This window comes from Cuculus canorus, chromosome 5 (genome assembly GCF_017976375.1).
Source record: "Cuculus canorus isolate bCucCan1 chromosome 5, bCucCan1.pri, whole genome shotgun sequence".
Taxonomy (NCBI): Eukaryota; Metazoa; Chordata; class Aves; order Cuculiformes; family Cuculidae; genus Cuculus; species Cuculus canorus.
The window spans coordinates 35,344,760-35,370,909 of NC_071405.1; the positions used below are offsets into that span (position 1 = coordinate 35,344,760).

Consider the following 26,150-nt stretch of genomic DNA (forward strand, 5'->3'; position numbering starts at 1 on the left):
CATCTGTGTTCAATCACTGAACTCCTGGCAAAAGTGGTGTTGACATACTCAGTGTTACCAGTTATTTCCTCTTGGATTTGTCGAGACTGGAGGATTCCTTCTCGTTTCTGGAAAAAATAAAAAAGTGACATTTTTCTCAGTAAAGTTTAATGCTTAGGGTACAGTAAAAATCTATTTGTGATCCACAAACGTAATTAGATAAGAAACCTGCAAAATAAAAACTTTTTTAAACAAACTTGCAGTAATATATTACTTCACCTTGGAAGTATTTCAGAAAACTTTTGTATGTGAACAATAAACTTAAAACTCCACCTGTAGAAGAAAGTATTTCTTTTCCTTTCTCCATTGTTCTTAATTCAGTTTTCTTTTAAAGCCCCCAATTCAGCAAGATATTTAAAACACCTAAACACATATGTATTTTAGTAAAGGTATGTCTAGGTGAGTTGAATTAAACGTTGTATTTCAATGAACAGCTTGGCAGATGGCGTCCATGCTTCTCTCATTCAAAAACCTTGATCCTAGGCTGTTTTTTCTGCTCTGTCCATATGCTTTCTTTTCTGCCTCAGCTTTCTCCTTTGCAGCTTCTCTCCGCAGAAAGAGTTCTATTTGCTTGTGATGGAAAACCAAAATGGAGGATAATCCGTTCACAGCCTGCTTCAGACCCAAGTCATATTGGTGTTAATATACACATTTCTCAAATGTTCTTCAGATGTGAGCAGCCTGGTGGAGCTCAGGCACATGGTGGTGCATGGCCTGTGTCTAGAAGCTGTACACAAAATGGCAGAAGCCAGCTCAAATGGTTGTTCTTTGAATCAGTTGGAAAACTAAGATGTTTAAAAGTTTGACATTGTTTCCAGGATGCTGATCACAGTCATCTGGTGGCGGCGTAAATACAGCACATATGTTTTGCCTCTCTTTGTGTTCTTTCTGTTAATTCGATTCACTGGATTTGGTAAAATTTTGCAACACAGAAAGAAAAGTCAGGCAAATGCTGACGACTGCATGTAAAGTCTAGACATTAGGCAATTATTCATGATCCTTCGCTCGCTGTCATACAAGGAAATGAGAAAAAATAAATTTATGCTGGTACTAGACTTGCCTTCTATGTGGAAAAAAGAAAAGGAGAATAACCTCTTGGAAAAGTAATTTGTGGCATGTGAACTGGGGCTGCTGCTCTTCCCTGCCTTGGAGACGACAGCACATCCCTGCTTGAGGCAGTCCTTGGTGTATGAAGTACTGAGGATCTGGCCAGGCTTGCGTCTATTACTATACTGCATTACACACTAGGATCACACTTACTTTCTGCAAGAAAGCCATACATGGCACCATCAGAACTGTCCTTTTAACTAGATGATGGTTTTGGCTGTTTTCTGTTACGTTTTTTTAAGGCCCTGATAGCAAATATCTTGCACACGGTTAAAAACACATTCAGGAAGGACCTTTGAACATTAAAAAGGACAAAATGGAGTCCAGTGTGTTAAATACTGAAAAAAGGGGCAAGGAACAGCTGCCGAGACATCTTCTGTCACATTCCTGTGAAGCTGGAATTAAAACTACATGATTTAGGGCTCTCTTCATTTCCAACTTATGCAGACAGCAGAAAGTTCTTGCACTTGGAAGTTAGTTCATGCTAGCTCAAGCTAGAATTTCACTCTTGAATTTTTGTTTATTTTTCCCTTTCCTGCAGGGTGAAAGGAAACTTTTACTCCCTCCTGATGATGACTCCAACATGCCAATGATGCCTTCTGGAGCAAAAGCCCTATCACTCTTGTCTCTTAGCAGAGTTGAGCATCATAGCAATGGCAACTGCAACTCTCTGTGCCCAGTCCAGTGATACGGGAGGAGAAAAAGGCTTCTACTACTCTACCTTCCCTCTGCAAACATGTAAAAATAGCCTACACCATACTCCAGTGCCAGTATAAAACATATTTCCCTCTCTGATAAACTGCAATTAATCTAAATATAAATTCTGCACCTTAATGCTGTTGTCATCCAAAAAAAGACAAGACATCAAGCCCTACTTCTGTGCCTGGCATCTGAACAAAGCCCAAATATGACATGCATCTGTTGGATACTTATTTGACCAGCATATGTCAATTTAGACTTCCCTATGCTTTTGATTTGTAAAAAGACTGGTGAAAAAGTCCCAATGGCGACAATCAGAATGGACTTTAGAAACATCGCTCTAAGCATCTTCTCTGTGAAGGTTGCTTCCATACATCTTTTGCAGTTTAAAAACTTTCCACTCCAAAACTGACTCTAGAATTGACGTCACTTTCTGGGAAGTTTTTTTTTTATGCTATACAAAGAATGACCAATATTACTAAAAAATACCAAGAAGTGCTACTGGGAACTGAAAGACTGTCTAGAAATGTTCCTTAAAGACAACAGTGGCTATAACTGAAGTAAAAGCTGATAAAAATGAACACCTTCTATTTGAAAGTCACTGAGAAATGAGGCATGAATTAAGATGCAGCATAAAAAAAAAAAAGGCAGGACGCACATCCCAGCGACTGCAAAGGACTTTACTTGGACAGGCTTCACATTTTCTTCCCTCACTGCTGAAGGACTCCACTAAAACCCTCAAAAGATCTTCCTAATCACTTATCATTTTAAATTGGTGACCATCCTTAGAACAAAAAAAATACATCTGAAATTTGGGTGATATGACTAGAAATGTGAAGGGTCTCCTCTTCATCTCTCTTCGCATCAGCTACATATCAGCAAGTTTATATAATTGAGGGCCAGCTGCTTTATTTCCTACACAGAAGCCCACTCCGAAAACCCTCTCACATTTCATCTGGATAACCATGTTTTATAATTGTCCTGCCAAAATGAAATGCAGAACTATTCTGGAGCTTAAAAGAACAAAACCATTTGTCACAGGTTCAAATAATAAAGACTTCTTGGGAACCTGGAGGCAACGCTGCGCAGAGACATCTCAGACCTTCCCAGTGGGACCAATGATCTCAGATTAAACTTGTCATGTACATGTTCTTCTAATTTCATTCATTTCCTAGCTTTACTTAAGAGTAGCTTATGCACCCAAGAATTACTGTCCCAGTGCTCAAAATATGCTGAAGCCTTCCTGGGTTCTCTGCCAATGCACTCTTATCCTTTCTGACTTACAACTCTTGTACACAAACAATCTGTCATTTAACCATTTGTGGATGGCATAAAACAGTAATTTTTTTTAAAAAGGCAAAACTATGGCAAGATCCAGCTTTCCACAAAACCTCTCACTTGTTTCAGCAGAAATGATCAAACAAAGCCTGGGCTTTGTTCAAAGTTATTTGTTCCATTAATACGGAAGGAAAAGAAAATAATATTAAAAAAAGCTACAAAGGACCAACTATCACATTTTTTCCAAAATCAGCTTACAACCCAGATTTCATATTACTCTAACTGCTATCAGCTTTTGTATAAAACAGCCAAAGGAAACTAGCTTCCATAAGAACTGTGCAGATTACCTGTTGGGCATGAGAACATCTTTTGTTTCAAAATATCTTTGTTTCTACTCCAACAAACTATACTCATTCAACATGGCAACCCTCACATTTCACATGTTTCTACAACTTACAAAATCATGAATTGAATTAAAGTAGCCTTCTTTAAAGACTTCATGAAAGTTCTTTGTTCTATTATTTGCCTCTCTACTACTCCCTTTATCTGACTGCATAGAGTAGAATTAAAAACCAGCTACCACAATCTGTTAAACTTCTCTAGGTATGACCTTATTTGCAGAATGCATGAGGGTCTAGAACGGGAGGTGTACAAGTTTGAACACTAAACTAGGCTTCAGGAACTGCTGATTGTTGATCAAAACTTTCATTGAGTTCAAAGGGCAGGTGATGAATTATACAGAACCAATCCCACAGGACATGAAAGACAGATTTAAGAGATAAAAATAAAAACCTCACCACAAAATAAAAATGAAAAATGTCTCAAACAATTACAGTAAGAATACTAGCCCCCACCCTCCGTTAACAGGAATCAGCACAGCCACTGACTGGCTTTCACCAAGAGCTGGGTCTGCAGGATGAAATCTTCCGCAGCACTACTTGGATTTTATTCTGGTGCAACTGCTTTCTCCACAGTTCACTGGCGCCTGAGCTACAGCTGTGTAGCTAAGAGGCAAAGCAGTGAGCCAGAGTCCCACACTACTTATTGTTTTTAAATTGGTTTATCTGTACTGACTTCAGTGGATTTGCTGTTGAAATACATTAGCCTATTAAACAAGAGGACAATTATATCCATTGATTTCAATGGGAATTTTGTCCAGACAACATGGAGTTTCAGCAGAATGTAAAATCTGGTTCTGTATTTTAGGACTGTGTTCTTTTTCTGGCTTAGTTTCTTATGCCAAAGATGCCCTGAGTGCTGCACTCCTGACTTCTTAAATTAGTAGAACTTTGAGATAAACCAGTGAAATTAATATAAGAGTCAAATAAATGAATGTGATTGAAAGTTATGTTCCTCTGAAGCCTCAGACATATAAATGCAGATTTGCTGAGGTTCTCTTTCATCGTCTGTAGAGAAATCCATAAGGCATAATATGAGAGTCAATGAGTCATTATCAGGCATCAGTGATACATCTACCAGAGGCTCTCCTTCACATTTCTGCCCAAATCACACAACTTATCTGATTTGAATGCTGGAAAAGGAGTGGTTACTTTCTCAGATCTGTCCCACAGATTTCAAGTCACAGAAAACTTGAGCAATGGCTCTTTGCACCAGATACTTCAGAGTAACATCAGTTAAAACACATAAATAAGGACAGTTACGGTGTGAAAAATAAAAGCAAAGTTAATTGGAGAGAAAGAAAAGCAGATGAAATGGGAAGAGGCCAAACGAGATAGAGCAAGCACAAGTCCATCTGAAAGAAAAATGACAAACAGAATAACATGAAGAATTTGCATGGATGAGGGTCTAATAAGGAGGCTGGCTGACACAACAGATTTAGTTGATGGAGGTTTTTTGCATGCTTATGAGAAAGCAAACACTGTAATCAGACTAAATTAGCACACACAAGGCTGAAAAAGAATATTTAGTCACCTAACATGATTCTGAACGTAATAAACAGTGACAATTCATCATTCAGTGCCAAGAATGATTTGAATCTCTACACAAGTGAGAAGACCATCAAAAACGGGAAAAAATAATAAAATTCTAGAGATCATATTGGGTGATAAAACACATTCCAACAATAATAGTGCTTCATACAGTTTTAATGTTAGAGTCTGGCCACTTCACAATCAAAATAAGACATTCTGAGCCACAGCTCAATCTGGGAAAACACTTCTGTCTTTTTCTGGTTGAGGCATTGTCAGCAGGGAAGACACACGTGTGTTTCTTGTCAGCCAAAGAGACATGCGCATGCCCGTCCAAACAAAAAATCGAGATGTATTTTTCAAGAAATCCCTCAGACAGTTTACAACACTTAACAAGAGCTGTTTAACACTTCTCTTACCTGCACAACAACCACCTGAACGGACACATGATCTGGAAGTCTGATTGGTGCTCGAAAATACTGTGATAATGCAACCAGAAGATGAAGTATTGCTACCAGACTTTTAGCGTGAACAGCTGAAATAGATATTAAAAAGCATGTTACAAACTGCAAAGTAACTAGGGCACATATTTTTACTTTCTAGGATGTAGGGATTATGTGATTCTTTTCCTCTTGCCACCTGGAGTCAGGGGGCATTTCTAAGGCATCTCGCCTTTACCGGTCTCCTGCTGCTCAACAGGTCACGCGAATGCAGCTCAGTCAGTAATATTTGTCAGCGCTCAAGTGTTACTTTTTGCAGGATGTCTGGATGCCATAGGCTTGTGTAGATGGAAATCCAAAGCTAATCCAAAAGCCAGAATTCATGCACAGCAGTTTAAGTTCTGTCTCTCCATACTCCTCGCCTTTCTTTTATTCCCTTTATTTCAACAAGGATTTATGAACTATCAGAAAGATATTTTTGTACTCATAACATGCACTTACTCATTTTTAAGTGTCACAATGTCTGCGGGATGATAAACGAGCCTATTTTGGCAAAAGCCTTAAACAATAACTTACTAAACTCAATGACTCAAATATTCCTCATGAAGTTGTTATAGTTCTTGTTATTGAAGCTTTTTCACAGTAGGTTTCATATGGGTAGTTAACCCTAACACAACTTACAAGACTTCAAAAGCCATACTTCAGGAATTCCTTAATCAAGTATCAAACCACTGGCATGAAAGTGAATAATTTCTGATTATTATTATTTCCTTTTTTCTTCTTCTATTTTGTTTTTGCATTCATAGCCTTCCCCTGAGAAGTATTCCTAAATGTTCTTTGAAAGCTATAACACAGTGCACTTATGTTTTTTGTACTTGGCCTAATAAGTAACTTCTACTTTACTTCACTGGTAAAGCAGGAGCAGATTCACTAAAATATCATTCTTCACTATCTTCCAATGCAAGTCTCAATCATTCCATGGAGATAAGACATTCAAATAAAATGTGGCATTGCTGTCAAATTTTTCTGGGGTACCCGTGGTCGTGGACGAGGTGCTTTAGCAGAACACTAAAAATATGTCTGTCTGCCTAACACTGGTCTGCTACAGCTGGATCCAGCTGCTGCTCTGTATCTCTACTTTAGCTCTAAAACACATGTAAAACATTAAATTAAAACTAGAAGTTAATTTGTCAGACCAGTCCAAATACCCTGCCTCCAGCTGCATAACAGAGAATGGAAAAAACTGGGGGACACTGAAGAGAGATAGGGACAGAAAACTCAGTGGGACCACATGAAGAGGAAAGACAGGGATGCCTAATGTTCACTCTTCCTCCTTCAAGCTGTTCCTCTCCCTCTCACTAAGTTGTTGTGAATGGAAAGGGATACAAAATAGCTCAGCTCAAGACAGGTATAGGAGACAGGGAAACTGCTATATACTGGTCAAGGTATTCACCATTGTGAAAAGATTCTGGATACCAAACTTAAAACAAGTCAAGACGCCTAATTTTCTAAATCATGCACTGCATTTATGAAAATATGCACTGAAATGTCTTGTGTTGGGCCACTTAGGTCACTTCTATTAGATATTACTATGTTAATTTCTTAATACAATAAAACAGGAGAGGTGCACTCCTAATCTTGATGAGAGTTTTGTAATTGAAATCAGTGGTTCAGATTTAGAGTTTAAAGTTTCAGTTTCAGCCTTAAACGATCAGAGATACCATTCTTATCTATGTTGCCAATTTCACACAAAGAATCCTGGGAAATAATGCTCCTTCTGCCTACCTACTACATTTATGCAGGTACTTGCCTATTTCAGCAAACCAATATAGTAGCAGAAAACTTAAGCTGGTATGCATGTGGACTTTAGAGTAGAAATACCATACTCTCACAGACTCTGAAAAGACAGTTTATTTAAATGGGAGGTTGAGCACCGGTAAAGAGGGTAGAGTGTACCACATCTGGAAGTGTCCTTCAGAGCTGGTCCTACCATAAATACCAGGTTTCAGCCTTCCCTTATCATTGTATATCTCACTATTCCAGATAGCAGCTATAAACTCTTGGCTGTCAACAGGTGAGAACAGCATAGAAAACACACAACTTACAGTCAACATTCCATTTAATGCTTCTTGGAGGGAGTTTGAGGGTTTCGTTGATCTTTTCAAGCACTGTCTGTAGCTTCTGTTTCTGAGCAATTTCAGACTGAGTAACTTCAGCAACATTCAACTTCTCACTTTCAAGTTTCTCTGAAGTGATAATAGAAGAAAAAAAACAGAGGAAAAACCATTGTCAACTCCATGAAGAACGCAAAGACATTCCATGCATCCAGACATACGCTCAAGAGGTTAGAATTTCTAGTTTTAAAATTCTCTGGTTTTCCTTCCAGTGCCACTTTCCCCTGCACTTCTGTGGTCCTAAAGATACAGTTCACATTTTCGCTTTATTTACCCATTGCCAAGGGGAAGGACAAGTATTAATGAAAGCCACACTACTGGCTGACAAATATTTGCTGCAACTCCCTTTAAGGAACATCAGATAAGCTCATTACTTCTATTGCTACTGGATAAAAGGATATTCTGTACGCAAGTGGCTTGTACAGCAGACCATCAAACCTAGGATACCCACTTTAAGATTAATTTTATCAGTTTCAGCCTCCTCGCTTCTCCCTCAGACCTGGGAGATTTAAAATTCTACTTGACCCATTTGTGATAAAAGTGAAGTGACATCACATTCATAGAGGTGGAAGATGCACCCAAGAAATTTGAACAAGTATGGGTGCAGGTATTGAAACAACTAAAACCCAGGGCAATTTTCTTTTTTGAAACCACAGGCCCTCTCTGCACTCAAAATTGGCAGTAGATTTTAAAACATGTTATTAATTGGTTTGTTAATAATTAGTATAGATTACTAGGTATATGCATATATGGCTAGGTGTTTACCCTTAAGTAAGCAAAAAAAGTAAGCATTACCATTAAGTAAGTAAAGAAAATTTAGTAGTAAAAGCTCCCTCATAACACCACCATAAACAAAATATTTGGTTGCCTATCCATTTACTCCTATGAAAGAAGATCTTATTAAGAGAGATCTTATTTGGTAAGAGCTAGTCTTGTTCTCACCAAAGCCAACTGAATATCTTCCCAAAGACAGTGAGCCTGTGTTACCAGCCTACAACTCCTACCTAAGAGACTGTTATCTCCATGGATTTCTAGCATCTCCCCAGAAATCAGTTGTGCATAGCCTTACAACAAGACCAACACCTTTAGTTAGTATAGACCTGATCCACAAGGAACTAACAGTAATTGACTCCACTGAAGTAAAAAAGTGTTGGATCAGTGTGAGCACATTTAGAGTTAGGATGGATCCAACACGCATTTTTTGGGTTTTGGGTGAAGTCACTGGAGTCTGCTCAGTCTAGGGCATATCCAGTCCATCACAATATTTTCAATAGCTTAACCATTCATTCATACAAGGGAACAGTCTGTGCAGTCTTTATTAGAAGGGTTCACATGATGCTTCAAGATTCATTTAAGATACTGAAAAGAAATTTACTGGAGGCTTTATGAGCTGTAATAACTAAGAAAATGGCTTCCAAGCCAACAGTTAAAAAAGCACATGCCAGCTGTGTGTTAGCAGTTTCTTTTCTTTATCTGTTTCTCAGCTGAAGCTCAGTTTGCAGTCCACTAGGTACTATTACCTCAGTAACATTAAAAGCCAGACATCAAATCAGAAAGAAATTCCAACTTTCCAGAGGAACTTTGCAACGTGAATAAACTATAGTATGGAACTAGCAAAAATTAAAAACATCCACCATTGTACTGAAAATACCCCTGCCTTCAAACTTACTTTCCACTTGTAATATGGTTAAGTTTGTAGATCACATATGCAGATAATAAATCTAATTGGAGTGAATACTATTGCCAAGACAAGAACTCTCCTTCTCTAGCACCCCAGGTAGGCTTTATGCTGTTCTCGTCAACTACAGAGCACCACACATGGCACTGTAGCTGCAAGTATTATGTGTACAGCCTATTGCCAAGTATCTCATAATACAATGCTATTTTTATACCACTTAGTGGCATAAATGTAAGATGACACTTAAGCTCCTAAGCAGGAACAAGTGATCCACTTACTGACAAAGTACCCCAACAGCATGCACACATTTTTTTCTTACCAAATAATTTCTGCAATACTTGTCCATCATACAGGTCTTCAGCCAAGTCTTTCACAATAATCCTCTCTCCTACCAACACATCATTAATCCAGTCAATTAATACCTATATAGGAAATACAAGTTTGGCAGTTTTATACGCTATTCATTTGCAATTTAAAACACATGTCATTTTGTACAATGATGAAAATATTTAGCAGAAAGAACACCAAAGCTGCAATGGTTCAAAATGAGTCAGCCTGCAATACCATCAGAAGAAAACAGGAAGGATTTGGGAAGGGGTGTAGTTCTAAGGTGGCCGTGTCAGTGCACCCACCACAAGAACCAGACAAACGCTGGATTAACACAGTGCCTTCTGGAGTGAAATCTGTCCTTTGCTTTCAGCAGTACTTTAACTTTTTATTGTGAAGCAAAAGGTATTGAAGTCAATTCTAATGAAGCTTCCCGTCAAATTTGTAACCCCAAGAATCACAAAGATTACAAAGGAAGTCAATGTGATCTTAGATTGGGGGTGGGATGGGGCTAAGAAACTGGACTCGGGATTTTAATCCAAATATTTAAGTCTCTCTGCACCATGTCTAGAGAAAGATACTGCAAGAAATTACCTTCCCATTTCACTGAGACGTATGCACCAGGTGGTTTCATTTAATTAATAACTGAACAGTGCTTTGAAGTGTTCAAATGAAAGGAGTAGAGATAGAATAAAAAATACTTTCACTTTCAGGAAAGTGTTTACATGCTTTTCATTACCTTCATTAGTTCTTGCAATTTGGGGTCATTTCTTGAATTTGGATCAACCATTGTTCGAACTTCATTTTCTTCTGGAAGGTGTAAAAGAAAGATATTAGAAACTATTACAGGCATGACACTTTATTTTACATCAAGCTTTTATGTTGAGATGTAAAATTGTTGTGAATTACCTAGCATAGTGTCCTCAGGGTCTAGTTCAAATGGAATTGGACTGAGAGGTAAGTTAATGGCATTTATTCCTTCTTCCTGTAATTCAGATACTAGAAAATAAAAAAAAAAAAAGAGCTTGGTCAAATTTCAATTCAATTTTACTTACTATTTCACTCTTGCTAAAAGTAGCATTAATCGTCTTAATTTCTTAATATGAACATGACTCTATTAGATAAGCCACTAGGTGTAATTACAGCAATAAGGTATAGCTAACAAAAATGGGAGGCCAGCCAACAAATCCTTACCTGCATGAGTAGATTTTTCATGGATAATGGTACTGGAATCAATGCCATTTCTTGAAATCTTTTCCAGGATAAGGCCCATTGTCCTCAAATTTTAAAAGGCTCACTTGCATTTTAATGGTCCTGACATTTTAACACTAATAAATCATTTTAGCTGAGAGAAATGACGATTGCTTTCAGCTATGTCATCCTTACTCTGGAGATACTTCAAGTTTAGCTACTTAGAAGAGCTGAGTCTGGCTATATATCCACACAAGAGCTCCCAGAGTGATATTAGGACTCACGGTGCAGTTGCAGCACACAGCAACAACCTCCATTGTTCAGGTCAGAGACCAGTTAGAGGAGACTGGGATGCTTTTGTACTGTTTTCTTGGCTTTACTTTAGCAGAAATATTGGCAGTAGGTTACAGTCCTGGAAGATGATTAACCCTCAGAAGTACTGCCTCCTGTGCAGTCCAGACACAGGCTGAGAAAGAACCTGGGCATGGGAACGTGGAAGTAATCCAAGATCCCATAGTTCGAAGATGGCCACAGAAACCAGGAGACATGGACAACTTCTTATTCAGCCAAAGTCCCCTCATGCTGCAAAAATAAATGTTCTTGTAATACATGCTCTGAGCACACAAGAACAGAGATCCAGAGAAGAAGTGTATAAGCAGTCCTGCCCCAGTTCTGTACTGTACACGTTCTGTACGTGGTACAGTTCAGAGCAACTTAATTCATTCCTCTCCGTGACCCAAACTTTAATAGATTGCAAAGACAGAACCATTCCTTCACTGCCCAAACATACCTCCATAACAGAAGGGAATAAACACAAACAAGCCAACACACTAATCCTAACACTATGGAAGAACATCAAGCACCATGGAGGGAAGGCACCCACTTCCGTAATAAGATAAGTTTGTATCTCGCTTTGTAACCAAGACATCAGTGCAAATCCAATTTACTAAACCAGGGAAGAGGCTCACTGTCTTATGAATGACAAGTAAGTAATGTTTTAACCACTCATTTTTCAGTGTTCAGACCTTTAATAGAACATGTTGTTAGCACAACGGTTCCAATCAGAGTTCAAACTCAAATTTCTTAAGTCAACCACCCTACACAAGTCCTCAAGACTCAGATAGCTGTATACACCTTCTGACATGAACTAAAATAGACAATTTATGTGCAGACGCAGATTCACCATCTAACATTTAAGATTCACTAATGAAGCTTTCCTCGGTTTATTGCAAAAGTTACAGAAACAATTTCGGTTTGGAGACAACCAAAAAGTAGAAAGTGATAGTAGAGATCTAGTGTTTTGTTCCTGGCTGTGTGACTGCCCTGTAAGTTGGCTTTTGGAAAACAGGTTTACCACTCTGCTTTAACTTCCTGCATGCAATAAGTACAGCAGACTTTTACACGCACATTGATAATTAGACAGTTGGTGTGATAACAGTACTTCCCAGATATTTTCTATGCTTTGTGAAACGTTTTGTGCTCTGCCAGATGATTGCCTGTGCATGTTTCAGGAATCTGTATAGCTGTATTCAGGCATCTATACAAGATTTGCAGCAATAATGCCTGTTAGAAAGCTTATTATTTTTAATTGTAGAAAAATAACTTTGAAAAATCCACTACCTTCACCAATGAAACACTGACTCCACTCCATACACTCACCCTGCTTGTGTATCTGTAAAATACAAATACTGAGCAGCTCTAAAGAATTATAAAACAATGTTGACAATAATAGTTCCCTTGATTGTTGTATATCTTCTTAAACAGATGGCTGAGAGCAATGGACCAAATTAATCCCTCATGTAACTCTATTGAGTTTTGAGAAGTTATTTCAAGGATGAATTTGGTCCAGCATGTACAATCTCAGGAACTGGTTATACTTAATGGCAATTTTTTGAACTGCTAGCACTCCTTAGAGAAAACCATTGTTGGTTTTATTAACTTCTTTGGGTTTGGGTTCTGGTTTTTTTTTTGATTTTGGTTCTAAATGGTTACAGGCATAAAGACGTCATAGAAAACTTCCATGTGCAGGTCTTTCTGTTCTGAAACCTTTAGCTCATGGAGGCCTTCCGCACAAAGGTTCCTAGACAGAAAAATGATTTTTCACATCATCCCCAAGAGGGAGCAAAGTAAATAAAACCTGTTCAAGCCAACTGGCTCCAATGAACTCTCCTGTCACTAAGGGCTGGATGCTCTGCTTAGGCAAGACACATTGAAGGAGGCAGTCAGCTCACCTTCCTAGTGAAGGACAGTGTGGAAAGCTTTTGTCTCCTCTCTCCAGGGAGCGATCCACTGATATTTCTCCAGGGGGACTGAGTGGACTTTCAAAACTGAACATTTTGTAATGCCCACAGAACCTCCCCATACTTGTCTTCCAATGTGCACAACTATTATGTTCTACTTTTAATAACATGACCTTCACTGTATTATCAGAATTTCTGAAAACATGAGAAAGTAAACAAAAAAAGCCATATCTTTGCATGAAAAGGGAACACAGAATACAAATAAAATAATAATAAACATACATGAGGAACTAACACATTGATCTGTTCTAGAATGCATTGCACGTGTTATATTTATTGTACAGCAGGGGCTAAGTCCTGCTGTGCTGTACGCAGGGATACACAAGTGCTGGTCTTGTTGCCCCAGGCAGCTCACTGGAATAGCATACATTTCTCACACCTGCCCAAGGCACTTGCAGAACCCACCCAACACATCTCCGAACGATCCAAAGATCCCAGATGGATCCAGCTTGCCAGGGAGGACACCTCCTCCTCAGCCACTGCAGTCTGCACTGCACAACCCATGCCTAAGGTTGGTATTAGTCCGATAATAAAGACTCTTCCTGCTCTCCTGTCCCCTACAAGTAGAAAACATGATGGAGAAACCCTGAGCCTGACACCATCTTTTTCATTTCTTTCCCAAAACTGATGAAGAAAGATTTAACTACAGATCAACACTACTAAAAGGAGCAGGTAAAAACACATGCATTATATCAAGTTGTATATTCAAGGAGAGAAAATGTATTATGGAGTAAAACCTCACTTTCTAAGAATTTCCATCCAAAAATTTCCATGACAACCACTATTATACACATAGGTGTTTACAGAGGAATCACAAAAATGTGATTGAGGTTAAGAGTTTGCATACCACAATTTCAGCAGAGCAATCGATTTTTCAGCTGCTTTTCATTAATTTGTTTTAATTAATTTTCATGAAAATCACTTCAGTAATTTAGCATTCTAATAGAAACAAAAGTACACAGGTTTGGGACATTTTTTTGCAGCAGCTAAAATGAAAATAAAATCATCTACTTTCTTGAAATACTTTGAGGAATTACTTGAAGCACCAGTAAGACCTCCACTCTGAATCTTACAGACTTGGGAAGGGAGAAGGGGACATAGCTGGAGCAATTCATATATACCACACCAGTTGCCAGGAGCCAGATCAGTGTACTGGGACCTGTGGCAGTTCCTTTGAAGGGCAGCACCCATGGACTTGTCTGTTTGACATCAGGCATGCTTGGCCAGTGGATGACCCCAGCAATCAGAGTTAAGAGCACCTTTCTGTTCTCACCCTCTGGTGCAGCCCAGATACAGCCCAGTGCGTGGCTACTATAGGGCTTGTTCTCATTGTGCTTATATTGGCATGATTAGGGACTTTATACTTTTGGATGTGAGAGGAAAATCCAGTACTTCGTGGGTTTTTTTACAGTCACCAAGCTTACTGGAACTGGGGGTTGAACGTACCTTTAATGAAAGACCCTTAAAAACAACAGAGAAACACACAGGTCAGATAAATCTCAGTGGATTGCAAATGTGAAAGTTCCTATTTTAACTCCACATAAGGAATGGACATTTCTGCTGACTTCTGATTCAGCTCCACACACCAAATTTGTTATGATGTAATCAAGTGCAACTCCACTGCTATCAGCTGTCAACAGCCTTCCTCCTATCACGCCAGCACCAAATTTGGCCCAAGAGCTGGGGAGCCCGCGAGCTTGTATCAACTGCAACCACAGCAGCTATTTTAAGCTGGATAGAGCTCTTATTGTTTTAGATGCTCTAGGATTACAAGGTCATAAACCTACGCTATCAAATCCATGCGGGTGAACTGAGCCAGACTTTGCCCTTTGATGTGTGCATCCAACTGCCATTGAGACTGTTGGACACCAAGCACATCTGAAAGTGGAATACTGCCCATACGTTTTAAATTGGTTTAATTCCTCTAGTACATGCAGCCTGTTGCTCCACATTTTATTTATTAGACAGTTTCATTTGGGTTTTTTACTTGTTTATTTTGTGTGCTGAAGGCTTTTTGCCGTCCTGTTTAGTATTCAGGGCTTAATGTTATTCTGATTTGAATAAAACACATCTTATTATTTAACTGAGCTCAGAAACGCCACATCACCCAATGCACTCTGTGGTTTAGACATATTTTAGCATATCTATCCAAAGAATCATAAAATAAATACAGCAAGATGCAGCATTAAATGGTCTCTCCAAGTGTTCCAGTTAGGTCTTTTCATATAATTGTTTTTGTACTTGCAAAAGTAAAATTACTCAAGTGCTACCACACTAACAGATCAATTCTGAAAGCTTGTGATTAACTAGAACCAAACTCTAATGCTGGAGGAACACAGTGACACAATGCTTCTAACCACAATCTTTCAAAACCAAGCGATTTACATATATGCGTATATGCCAACATAAATGCATGAACGCGCACTTTGGCAGTTCTTTAACTGCTTTTCTTTCTTTAACATAGGGATTTTCCATTCATCATTTTCTCTGCCATTTGCTGGGTTGCAGATACTTTGGTTTGGTTTGGGGTTTTTTTTGTGGAAGCTGAGATTTGTTAACATTCACCTGACTCCATGAGTTTAAGCTTTCTGTAGAAAGTCAAAGGACAAACTACCCAATATTGTGAACTCCTATGGTAGCCAGTAGCTTTACATGCCATGTTGCTATCTTAAGCAGCAAGCACAACTTGGAAGGCTAGTGGCAGGCATTGTATTGCCAGAGCAGCACTGGACATCTGTATATACAAACATCCATGCTTATGCTACATATGTTTTTGTATGTAGCCAGAAGTTACAGCCAGTTTAGAAAAAATGCTGATTTTCAATAAGAAATGCCTTTACTGCTCCTGTAAAGGAGAGAGAGATTCACTCATTTATAGTTGAGCCAAATTTAGATTGGCTTCATATTCTCTTCACTAGGTGCAGATTTCTGATAATTGCATATGACCTTGATGGGTTGCTTTTGTCACCACTTGTGCACGAGAGCAGCTTTACTTCTTCTACTGACTTCATAGCGTCTGCCATGTAGACTTAAGTGTAAATGATTGTATCCGCAGAGACTTCAATGGATTTATGCCAACTTATACCAGCCCCCTGGCGCACTGTGATTCCTATTTCCCATCACATACTCCAGTTTTATACCCTGATATAATTCCAGTGGAGTAATTGTGAATTTGTACTGGCAAATGGGAAGAGATATCCAAATTACCTAAGATGGTCAGAGAACGAGAGAAAAAAACAGCAATAGCATCTTCAAATAGCCCTAGCATAAGCTTTTACAGCATGATACTATTTTGTCAAGCAAATTTATGCAATTGCTTTCTGGGCCATCCATCCAAATGTTATTTTCTAATGCTTGTGTGTGTGCATCTAAGTCCACAAAGGGAAAAGAAAATATTACTCTAAAATGGTACTGCCTAATTTTCTTGAATACATAATTCATCCAATATGGATTATACCAGCTCAGCTTTAACTGCAAAACAAAAGAAATCCACACAAAAGACAATAAATCTGCATTACACATGGTACTAAAATGATCCAATGGATTTATAGATGTTTACAAGTTTGCAGAGTGTGACACAACGTCCACCAGAAATTCGATATTCACAGCACAAAACATCATAAACATATGTCTGCAACTACAAAGGGGCCTTTTTCTGCGGGGATCATGGTTAAAATTGTCTTCAGAACATAAACCTTAAGTTGTAAATGCTACTCCCCATTTATTCTCCAAGACATAACAAATGAGGAAAGAAAAGCAGAGATATGTTTGTAATTGAAAATGTTTCTCAGGAAATGATCTGTACAGGAACATCATTCTCATTCCATTAACTGCTGACTCCAAGCCAACCATTTGTAAAAGTAAATAAATATGCAAACTGGCTGACAACAATGTGCCTGCCTTTAATGTTACTGCATTAGTACCCAGTCTCCAAAAAAGAATCTATTTTCTTTTCTCATTTCTCCATTAAACCAAACATGGCATACACACAAAAACAACCAGAGAAATGTTGTTCACAAAAAAAGAATGGGAGAAATGCTATAATTTAATTTTTATGTATGTGATACAAATAAAATGCTTACTGCCTTGAACTTTCTTTAAAGTCCAAAGCCACTCTGAAGTACCTCAGTGATGCTTGTCGTTCCATTCCTTTCTAGCAATTAGCAGGGGAAAAACCCTCCAGAGACTGACAGATCTATCGTCTGAGTATGTAAAAAAACAACAACAAAACAAGGAGCAAACTCAATCCTTTTAAAAAGTACACGTGATTTTCTTTGCCATATCACAAGTAGCTCCATTAAACCTTACATGTTTTCACATTTCATTTGAGATGAAGGTTCTTTCTCAGAATTTCCTGTAGTTCTAAGAGGTAACAAGTGGTGCGGTGTTGAGTTAACAGAGATGCCAATCATTCCGTTCATTCCTTCAACACATCTCAGCATACCTTTTAAAAAACATAAGCAGTATCCACAGATGTTTCAAAAAGCCTATCACTCTATAGGACTGTTCATCACTGAAAATACCCCAAAGACGGCATTGGGAACAAATAGAGACAGGAGTTTAAATGGCACTGATTTTTCCCCCACCTAAGAACAAACCACACATATGAGAAACGTTGTGACCATTCCAAGTGTTTCTTAAGATGTGCTGCACTGAATCTGATCCCAGCTTAAAAACTCTTCAAGCAGCCTCAGATATGTTGGTAACATCTGTGCAAAAGATACACATTACTAGATGGTTTATACATGGTACTCCTAAATGCAAAATATTTTACTGACAGAAATCCTTTGACAGATAAGGTTTCCAATTTATTGAGATATGTATTGAAAGACCTCAGAACTGATTTACTGAGATAGCTCAGAACTACATGAGGTGCTTGCAGCTATATGGAGACACAAGTGAGAACATTTGTATCCTTCTCACTGATATTTCATTATTTCTTGAGTTATAACAAATCTGCAGGTGGCAACACACAGAAGAGAGTCAGACAGACCTCTCAGTGCAGTCCTAACCCAAAGCAAGTGGAGGTAATTGTTCATCCTATATGCTCACCAGCTTGCTGCAACAGGTTTTTTTTTTCCAAATACTGAGTGAAGAAGCTGATTTTACAGGACTGAATTGCCTCAGTCTCTGAATCACCAACCAGCTAATATTAATAGCAGCTATTCTAACAACGACAAGAAGCACTCATGCAGAAAAGAAAAAAACAAAGACTTGTTCCAAGTTGTCTTTCCCAGCTCAACAAGTTCTAGCTATTCCTAAGAGAAAACCCCAAAATAGTTCTTAGGAATGTGAGGGCACACTAGCAGCAAGCTGAGGATTTCCTGAATTTTTTGGTCTTTTCTTCCTGGATATATAAGCCTTGTTTTTGAACAGGAAAAAATTAAGTGTTGGACCCACTGCATCTCAGTAATCTAGATGACTACTTTTTCTTCTCTGAAGAATTAGAAAAATGACTACATTTACTGTAAAGTTTAAGTTCCTTTTCAGGGACCGTGAATTGGTTTATGTATCACACAAGGGCATTATTTTCAAACTGCAATTCCTAGAGCTACTTGTGCTTTAAATATAAACATCTGGTCACCTTCAAGGAATGACTTTCTAACAAAAGATCAAAAGATTTGTAGTAACTGGCCAAGCATTTTTACACCCCAGAAGGAAAAAAAAATCCAAAACCACCTTATAACATCTTCTGAGAGTTCCTCAGGCTCCATGATCTTTCTTTGGTATCAAAGTCAACCATGATAAAGTTTGAGGGTTACAGTGAGGCTGGACAAGTAGAAAACACAGGAAGATGGGAGAACAGTGAACCTGAAGAAATTAAAATAATAATGGATGCAGATTTTTACTTATTTGTATAACTGGTAGCTCACAGTCCATGCTTTGCTACCTTCTGTATCAATTCTGAGCATCTAACCACAGTTCTTAGATTCAGTACAACAAATGAGAATTGACTTGCAACATCCAATTGTTTTTTTCCTCTCCATTTAAAAGACATTAAATTTCTTGCTACATTTAATATTTGCAACTAACATGAGGTTTCTAAAAGTATCTGCAGCACGTACTAGGGAATTGAAGTTCCTCTTCAAGGACAGAATCAGGATCTAATTTGGGAACTGGGATCTAGACAGGCCTTCAACATGGAAAAACTAGGCTGTGGCTTTGGCTGGATCTACGGAAACCCAGCTATATTTTTAAAGAACATGGGCTGGATTTGGTGAAGGGCAGAAAAACAAAACTGCAAGATGGCAGAAACAGATCTCACCATGTTGAAGAGTAAATTAACCTTTGGAGTTCTCCTGAACACTGTGGAAGTCAGTGTGCAGAAAACCTTCAGGTTTGGACTGTTACAGGAAGGACTACAGAAAAGGTAAACTTGTTTCGCCATCCTTATTTGATATAAGAGTGCACCATCAAGATGCACAATTGACATGTGGAAGCCCTCCTGTTCTTAACTAGCCAGACAGGTGAAGGGTCATTTTGGGGAAAAAGAGGAATATATTTGGGCTGTGGCAGTCCCTGACTAGAGAGAGGATTTCACTCAGCTGGCACAAATCACAGTGTGATGTAATCAATAGTATGGATGTGGTAGTCTCCTAAAGCACATCTACACAAAAGTGTAAGATGATGATGTCAGACAGGACTTTAGTAGCACAAACTGGAAACTATGTTTGGCTTGGGAAAACAGAATTAGTTCTCAGTTTGCACAGGAAATAAATCAACAGTTCCCAGTTTAGGTTCTCAAATCCCTTAATTGGAATTCATTAGTCTAACAACCCTTCACCAGAAGAAAAGAGCATTATCCCATTCTGCAGCACAGAAAGTGACGCACTCTAGTTTAAGGGATACACTTACATGTTTCCTTTCTGGAGACACAAACTGCACTTCAAAATACAGCCTTAAAAACCTGCCTATAATGTTACACTTAGCCTAACACAGAATAGGCAGCAGTACCCGTACCTTGTTTCCCAAACCTGTATGGTAGCAAAGAGAACACTCCAGACACGCCTTGTCTTTCACGGGCACTGTCTGGTTCCCTCCTGTGCATTCCTGATCTTCCTAATTTCCTTATAAAATTTAAACAGCTGATCCAACTTCCAAATGCCCTGTCTCAAATAAAAAACTTCACTGAACTGCTTATCTGAATATGGTGTTCACGTTTCTTATCAGGAAACAAGCTGCAAGCACCAGCACCGTAAGGGTAAACCCACAGCTCAGAACTGCACATGCACTGCAACCATTTTTTCCACTAGAACTTAAATAAGCTGTAAGTTTGGAGCAGCACTTACTACCCCTTGTCAGACAAGCGAAACACCTCTGTGTAAAATCCTGCCTGCTAAATGTATTTCATAGGTTGCTGTCATTACCAATGTATCAATTTCAGCCTGCAAAACACTCCTCCCAATAACAGATGTGGCTGTATCTCCCACTTTGCAGGTGAACACACCAAAAATTGCAATTCAATCACCCATATAAATAACCTCAAATGGGTTTTACTTCACAGCACTAACACATTCAGAGTTTTCTAGAAATAATCGGCAGTATCCTGTTGTTGATGTCATAAATGAGTTTATGTTAATATTCCTATTAGAAAGCACGTAGTACTACAAAGTTTTCATTTTCATAAGCACAAATATTAAAATGAACCTACTGTGTGATACGTAGCCCATTTGAAAACTGCTATCTCAAGTATGTTTTCCATTACAAATGGCAATCTTCCCTTAGTGAAAATTCAGCTGATAAAAATCACTGTTTTCACACTGGATCCAGTATTACTTAAGGATTGAATTTGCACCAAACTGAAGTTAATAGAAACACATACTCTTATGAAGTACCACTAGCATAAAACAGCTAATTTTCTCCCATTCATATTGCAGAAATATTTTCATGGAATAGCATTCAAAATAAACAAACTACTGCATTTTCTTCTTCTTTTTAACCAGAAAAATGCAGTCTGACAAAGACAATAAACTCCCACTCTCACCTTCAACATTTTACAAAACAAAAATAACTACCATTGCAAAAATATAAGGTCAGAAAACAATACTCTGCAAAAATATAAGGTCAGAAAACAATACTCCTAAAGTATCACAGAAACAAAAATGAAAAATAACTGAGTAAGTCGGTCCAGTCTCCTACCTTTAGGGCAAAATGCTCCACAGCCCATCATCGGGTCGCTGAGCCACCCTCATAGTGCATTCCCAGGAAGAACAGTGGTCTTCAAGGTGTTGGAAGCCCCTTGCTCTGCAGGCCCCTTTGCTGCTGCTCTTCAGAGAAGCTGTATTAGCTTTAGAGCCTGTTTTCCAGCAGAATGGTCCAAGCACATAACAACTCTCAGCTCAGAGCATCGCTTTAGTACAAGTGACTGACTGCCTATATAATTTAATATGATGCCACATGAGACTCATAGACCATCTGCAAAAGAAACTAAATCTGCTTTTTGCAGATTGGTAAGTTGCATTCTGAATGCTGGGATACAGTTTTGACTGTGTGCTTTTGTTATCAGTTGTATAACTCAACAAAATGCTCAAACAGCAAGTGTAAAGCACATGTTTTCACTGATCGTAGTCTATTCCTGCTGTAGGTAACTTGTACGTTTTCCTCTTCCAACTGAATAAAGCCACAATTCCCATCAAAGAGTAGGAAAGGTCTAGGCACAGGCCTGGAAATACTGGAAGGAAATTTTCCTCCCTTTTTTTTTTTTGTGAAACAAAGGCTGGTCAACAAGTGCTACAAAATCTTTTGAATCCTTTTGCCTGAATTGAGACACACGTGGTGTTACTAAATTCAGGTCCTGATCACAATTCTCCTTTCTCTATTATTACTTCCATACTGAAATAATTAGCAAAATTCACATGGAAGGAGGATTAAGCTCTAAAACAGGCAAAAGCATATAAAAAGCCAAAACGTAGAGGAAAGAAGAGGCACGAATCATCAAAAGAATAATAAACTACTGGTAAGAAATGAACTAGTTTTAAAGGCTATGGGACCTTCCAAAGAAGGACAGTAATAAAAAGATCATCTAAAGCAAATAGCTATGAACTTTTCTACAGACTAAAACTTTTCAGAAGCTGTAAAATGTTTAAGTGTCTGTTTCAACTTGGAGCTGGATGAGGGAAGTGACACACGCCTGGCTCATTTCTAAGCCATGGAAAGCGGTTACCTTTCTAGTTTCCAAATGAACTTAATTTGAAATACCAGTGCCAAAAGGCAAGTATGGAGAACTGAGAGGTATTTATTGTTTAGGGTTATTCAACTTTGCTACATGACGTTCCTCAGATGTGATTCTTTGCAGGAAAAGACACAGAGCTCTCATCACTGTTCTGAAACCACATTCTTCGCCAGTTCTAAGGAGTCTCCGATTCACATCAGCCTGCAGCTACTGGGTCATTCCTAAAAGTAGCTTTCCCCCATCAACAGTCCTATTTCATGTTGTACTCACAAGCATTAACAGGGGTCCCCATTCTGACTCCTGGAGTCCCACTACCTTCTGGTACTGGGAAACTGGATTGCTGAACTGCTGAATAACAGCATTCAATTACGGGACAATATTGAGCTGGCAGTTCTATACCAAGCCTTCCTCTTCTCAATTTCTGAACAGAACTGTATTAGAATAAACTGAATAGAATAAAGTTTCTAACATACTTCACTATGGGAATCCCATCTAGGAGATAAGTACAGCTAAAGCAAAACCACACTCCACTCGGAACACCAAGGAGAACGCTGAAAGATGATCACGTTAAGAAAATTCAGAAAGTCTGGAACCACAGCAACCTGCACCATCAATTCAACCTATGCTATAAGTGATTATTTATACCCATCTGTAAAGTGGCACTTCTTTGCATGCACAATAAATAGCTGTCTTACAAAAATAGTAAATAAAAGCTGTTTTTTTACAACGAGTTTTTATACCTACAGTCATAGCCAAAAGATCATGTCATCATGTCCAGGTATACTGCTCCAATAGGTGTAGTTACAGTAGAGCAAGAAAGCTGCAAATTGGCTAAAGCAGAGCTGCTTTCTCAGAGAGCACAACATGGCAAGAAGGTGACAACAGCAGGTCTGAAGAACATAGCCTGAGGACCGAGTAGAAGAATTTCTAATCATACTGTCTATAGCCCATTTTCACCTGCCACAAACAAATTCACCAGAACTTAATTTCTAATTCCTGTAATCTAACAACAACAACAAAACCATCATTCAAAAAGCCTGTATACTTCCCCCTTCCCTTAGCAGAAATCACTGCAGGGGAAAACACCACATTGGTAAGCTGCTTTGAGCTTGGAGTTTCCCAAACTGTTCCTAAGGGTTCACTTTCACTTTCACCCCACAATTTTCAGCTTTGTAAAAACACAAGTAAAGCCAGGGAGGACTAAAGTCTTTTTCAAGCGGTTTTGGCCATCAATACAGGAAACAATTCAAAGGCAACATGACACTGATAGCTTAATTTGTGAAAATGGATAAATACCATATCTGCCACATAGCACATTAACCCATGTAACAAATAAATACAGAAATAGCACTGCAATACTTGGTTAAAAGGTTTTGGTTCACAGAGGAGGAAATTTAATTAAAGCATGTAATGTCAATTACTGTCATTTGTAATTTTATTTTGCTTCCCCAGAAACAATACAGATGCAGGACTCTACAGTTACCTGCATGTTTGATGCAAATGGGATAAAATTATCTTGGTTCTGAGAAAATCCAGATAGTAGTAAGAAAAAAAAAATGCATTTTTACCTAACCTCATCCATGGATCTTCTTCAAAGTGTTGACTGCATGAGACTGACATGCCTCCAATTTAAACATATAAGCCAACAACCCAGAACTGAAACAAGACTTTCATGTTTAAAAAAATTGTGTTAAGTCATCAGAAAGGTTGGGAGGGGAGTAACAACCTAATTCTCAGCTACTGCAAATGGGCACAGCCTTACTAAAGCCAACAGAAGAGCACTGATTGATAGCAGAAGAGAATTTGGCTTACTGTTTACACTCATTGATTTCAATTGAAAAATTACAGGGCTGGGTCCTTAATGCTTCTGTCTCCTTTGCTCTGCCCTGTGCAAAAGTGACAGAAACCTAGGAACCACATAGAAGACTCCAAGTATCTCACCACTACAGTAATAAATATTGCCAAATCTCATCAGTCCTTCTCCTTTTCCATATGCAACGCACTGCAGGACCTGCATCCATTTCTGATTTCACACAAACTGCTTTGCAGCAGTAGAGCTCAGTGCCGCACAGAAGCATCCTGCCCACATTGTGTTCTGTTGAAGTCAGGAAATAATAACAGAAACGGATGAATTAGACTTACTGTTGGTGAAATACATGCTGATCTATTTCTACTCTGCAAGCTATGATCTGAGTTACCACTAGAATCAGTAGGAGAAAATATGATATGTAGATCTCTGAGCCATTTTCCTTTAAGTACCAGCACCTCTAAATATGGCAAGCATCCTGCCTTTGAAAATTCATAATTTCCTTGACAATGCAATGCTACAGTAAAATGGTGATTAGAGTTACAGACAAAATCAATCAGATGCTTTCTGATGTCTCTAAACAACACACATAAATCGTGTCTATCAGGTTCCCCCAGGCTATTTCAGGAGCACGTAGAACACAAAATCATGCAGATTCATTACAAAAAGTCTAAATCTAATGTACTTAAATTTAAAATGGCAGGAATCACATAAATGGAAGATGAGAAGAAAGGCTCGTATGTTATACATATGCAGAAAAAGAGTCACACAAACTATGAGTCACAGAAAATGCTCAATTACTATGAAATTATAGGTCAGATATCTGGCAGTGCCAAAGTGTATTGATGTATAACTGTAGTGAAGAAAGACATTGTCTCCGTACTGCCTTCGTGCCTTCCCCTGTTCTCTGATGGATGACAGGAGGCTGGCCACTGGGATTTCAGGGGTGGCTTTGGGGGTATGAGTGACACTTAACCCTCTGCCCCCACTCACGAGGGCTAAAATCCAGAAGCGAAGAGTTCCAAAACACGATATGTAATGCAAAGGGAGGAGGTAGGTACCAGTTCTTTAGACGCACAAATTATCAAATTGTCTTTTATAAATAACACAGGAGAATGTTGACAAATGTCATTCAAAAGGGGCAATTCCAACTAGACTTGGATGGCAAATGCAAAAAATTAGACTGTTGATAAAAATAAAATACCATTGACATGACACAGTTCACTTATCATGTAACTGACAAATGGCTAAAAATATGTCGACAAGATCCTGAGGGACTACAGCTCCTCCAGTATGCTACTATTATTTGTAGCGCACCTTGCAAGGCCCACATGTTACCAAACGCAGGGAGGTGCATTGCCTTTTCCTCTAAACACACGGAGGAAAAAGAATGGCATTATAGCTATAAAAAACCAGACTTTTTTATGCCATATATAATAAAATCTTTAACACAACCCTACATGCACACAAAACCAGATCATTTGGAACACTGAATAATACTCTCCCCTAACAAGCAAGTCTCATTCCCTGACATTAAATCAAGACATTATCAGGTCTAACACTTTCACATGCAGCTAGGCTTGCTGACTTGTTATGTACAGACATTTTAAACTGAATGCAGGAATTACTCTCCTCTCATTTTCTAAGTTATGCTCAATCAAAGTCTAAACAGCAGCAATATTACTGAAATTACAGAAACAACCTCAAAGTCAGCAGAATCTCAGGAGCATAAAACTAGTGTGCAGATAGGACCCAAATCATAACTACAGCTATTCCTCTAGTGGCACAAAAATATTGCTCAGCAAGAGTAAAAGCAGCACAATTGATAACCAAACAGCTTACTCAGTGCTATAATATTGTTTCTCAAGTGAAAAACTACAGTGTACTGATTTACAAGGATGCCCAAAATCAGCTCAAAGTTTGTGCTAGAGTAACGGGAAAAAGACCCTTGATTTATAGATCTGTGCATTACCAACCCCCCATTTCTTGTTACTTTCTCTCTACCTTCCA

At 38.5% G+C, this 26,150-nt stretch overlaps 1 protein-coding gene across 3 annotated transcripts in view; it reads right to left on the bottom strand.

The window, feature by feature from the left end:
* PARVA (parvin alpha) overlaps nt 1-26,150 on the bottom strand; it is a 65,906-nt gene that overhangs the window by 12,657 nt on the left and 27,099 nt on the right. For 2 of the 3 annotated variants that reach the window (XM_009563826.2, XM_054068216.1), the window contains exons 2-7: nt 10,580-10,669; nt 10,410-10,480; nt 9,663-9,765; nt 7,597-7,737; nt 5,471-5,586; nt 49-107 (exon numbers count right to left, since the gene is read on the bottom strand). In XM_009563826.2, coding sequence (XP_009562121.1) covers nt 49-107; nt 5,471-5,586; nt 7,597-7,737; nt 9,663-9,765; nt 10,410-10,480; nt 10,580-10,669 — 580 coding nt within the window. Of the gene's footprint in view, nt 1-48; nt 108-5,470; nt 5,587-7,596; nt 7,738-9,662; nt 9,766-10,409; nt 10,481-10,579; nt 10,670-21,300; nt 21,467-26,150 lie in introns of those variants that run through there. The other variant, XM_054068218.1, reaches the window with a different exon arrangement.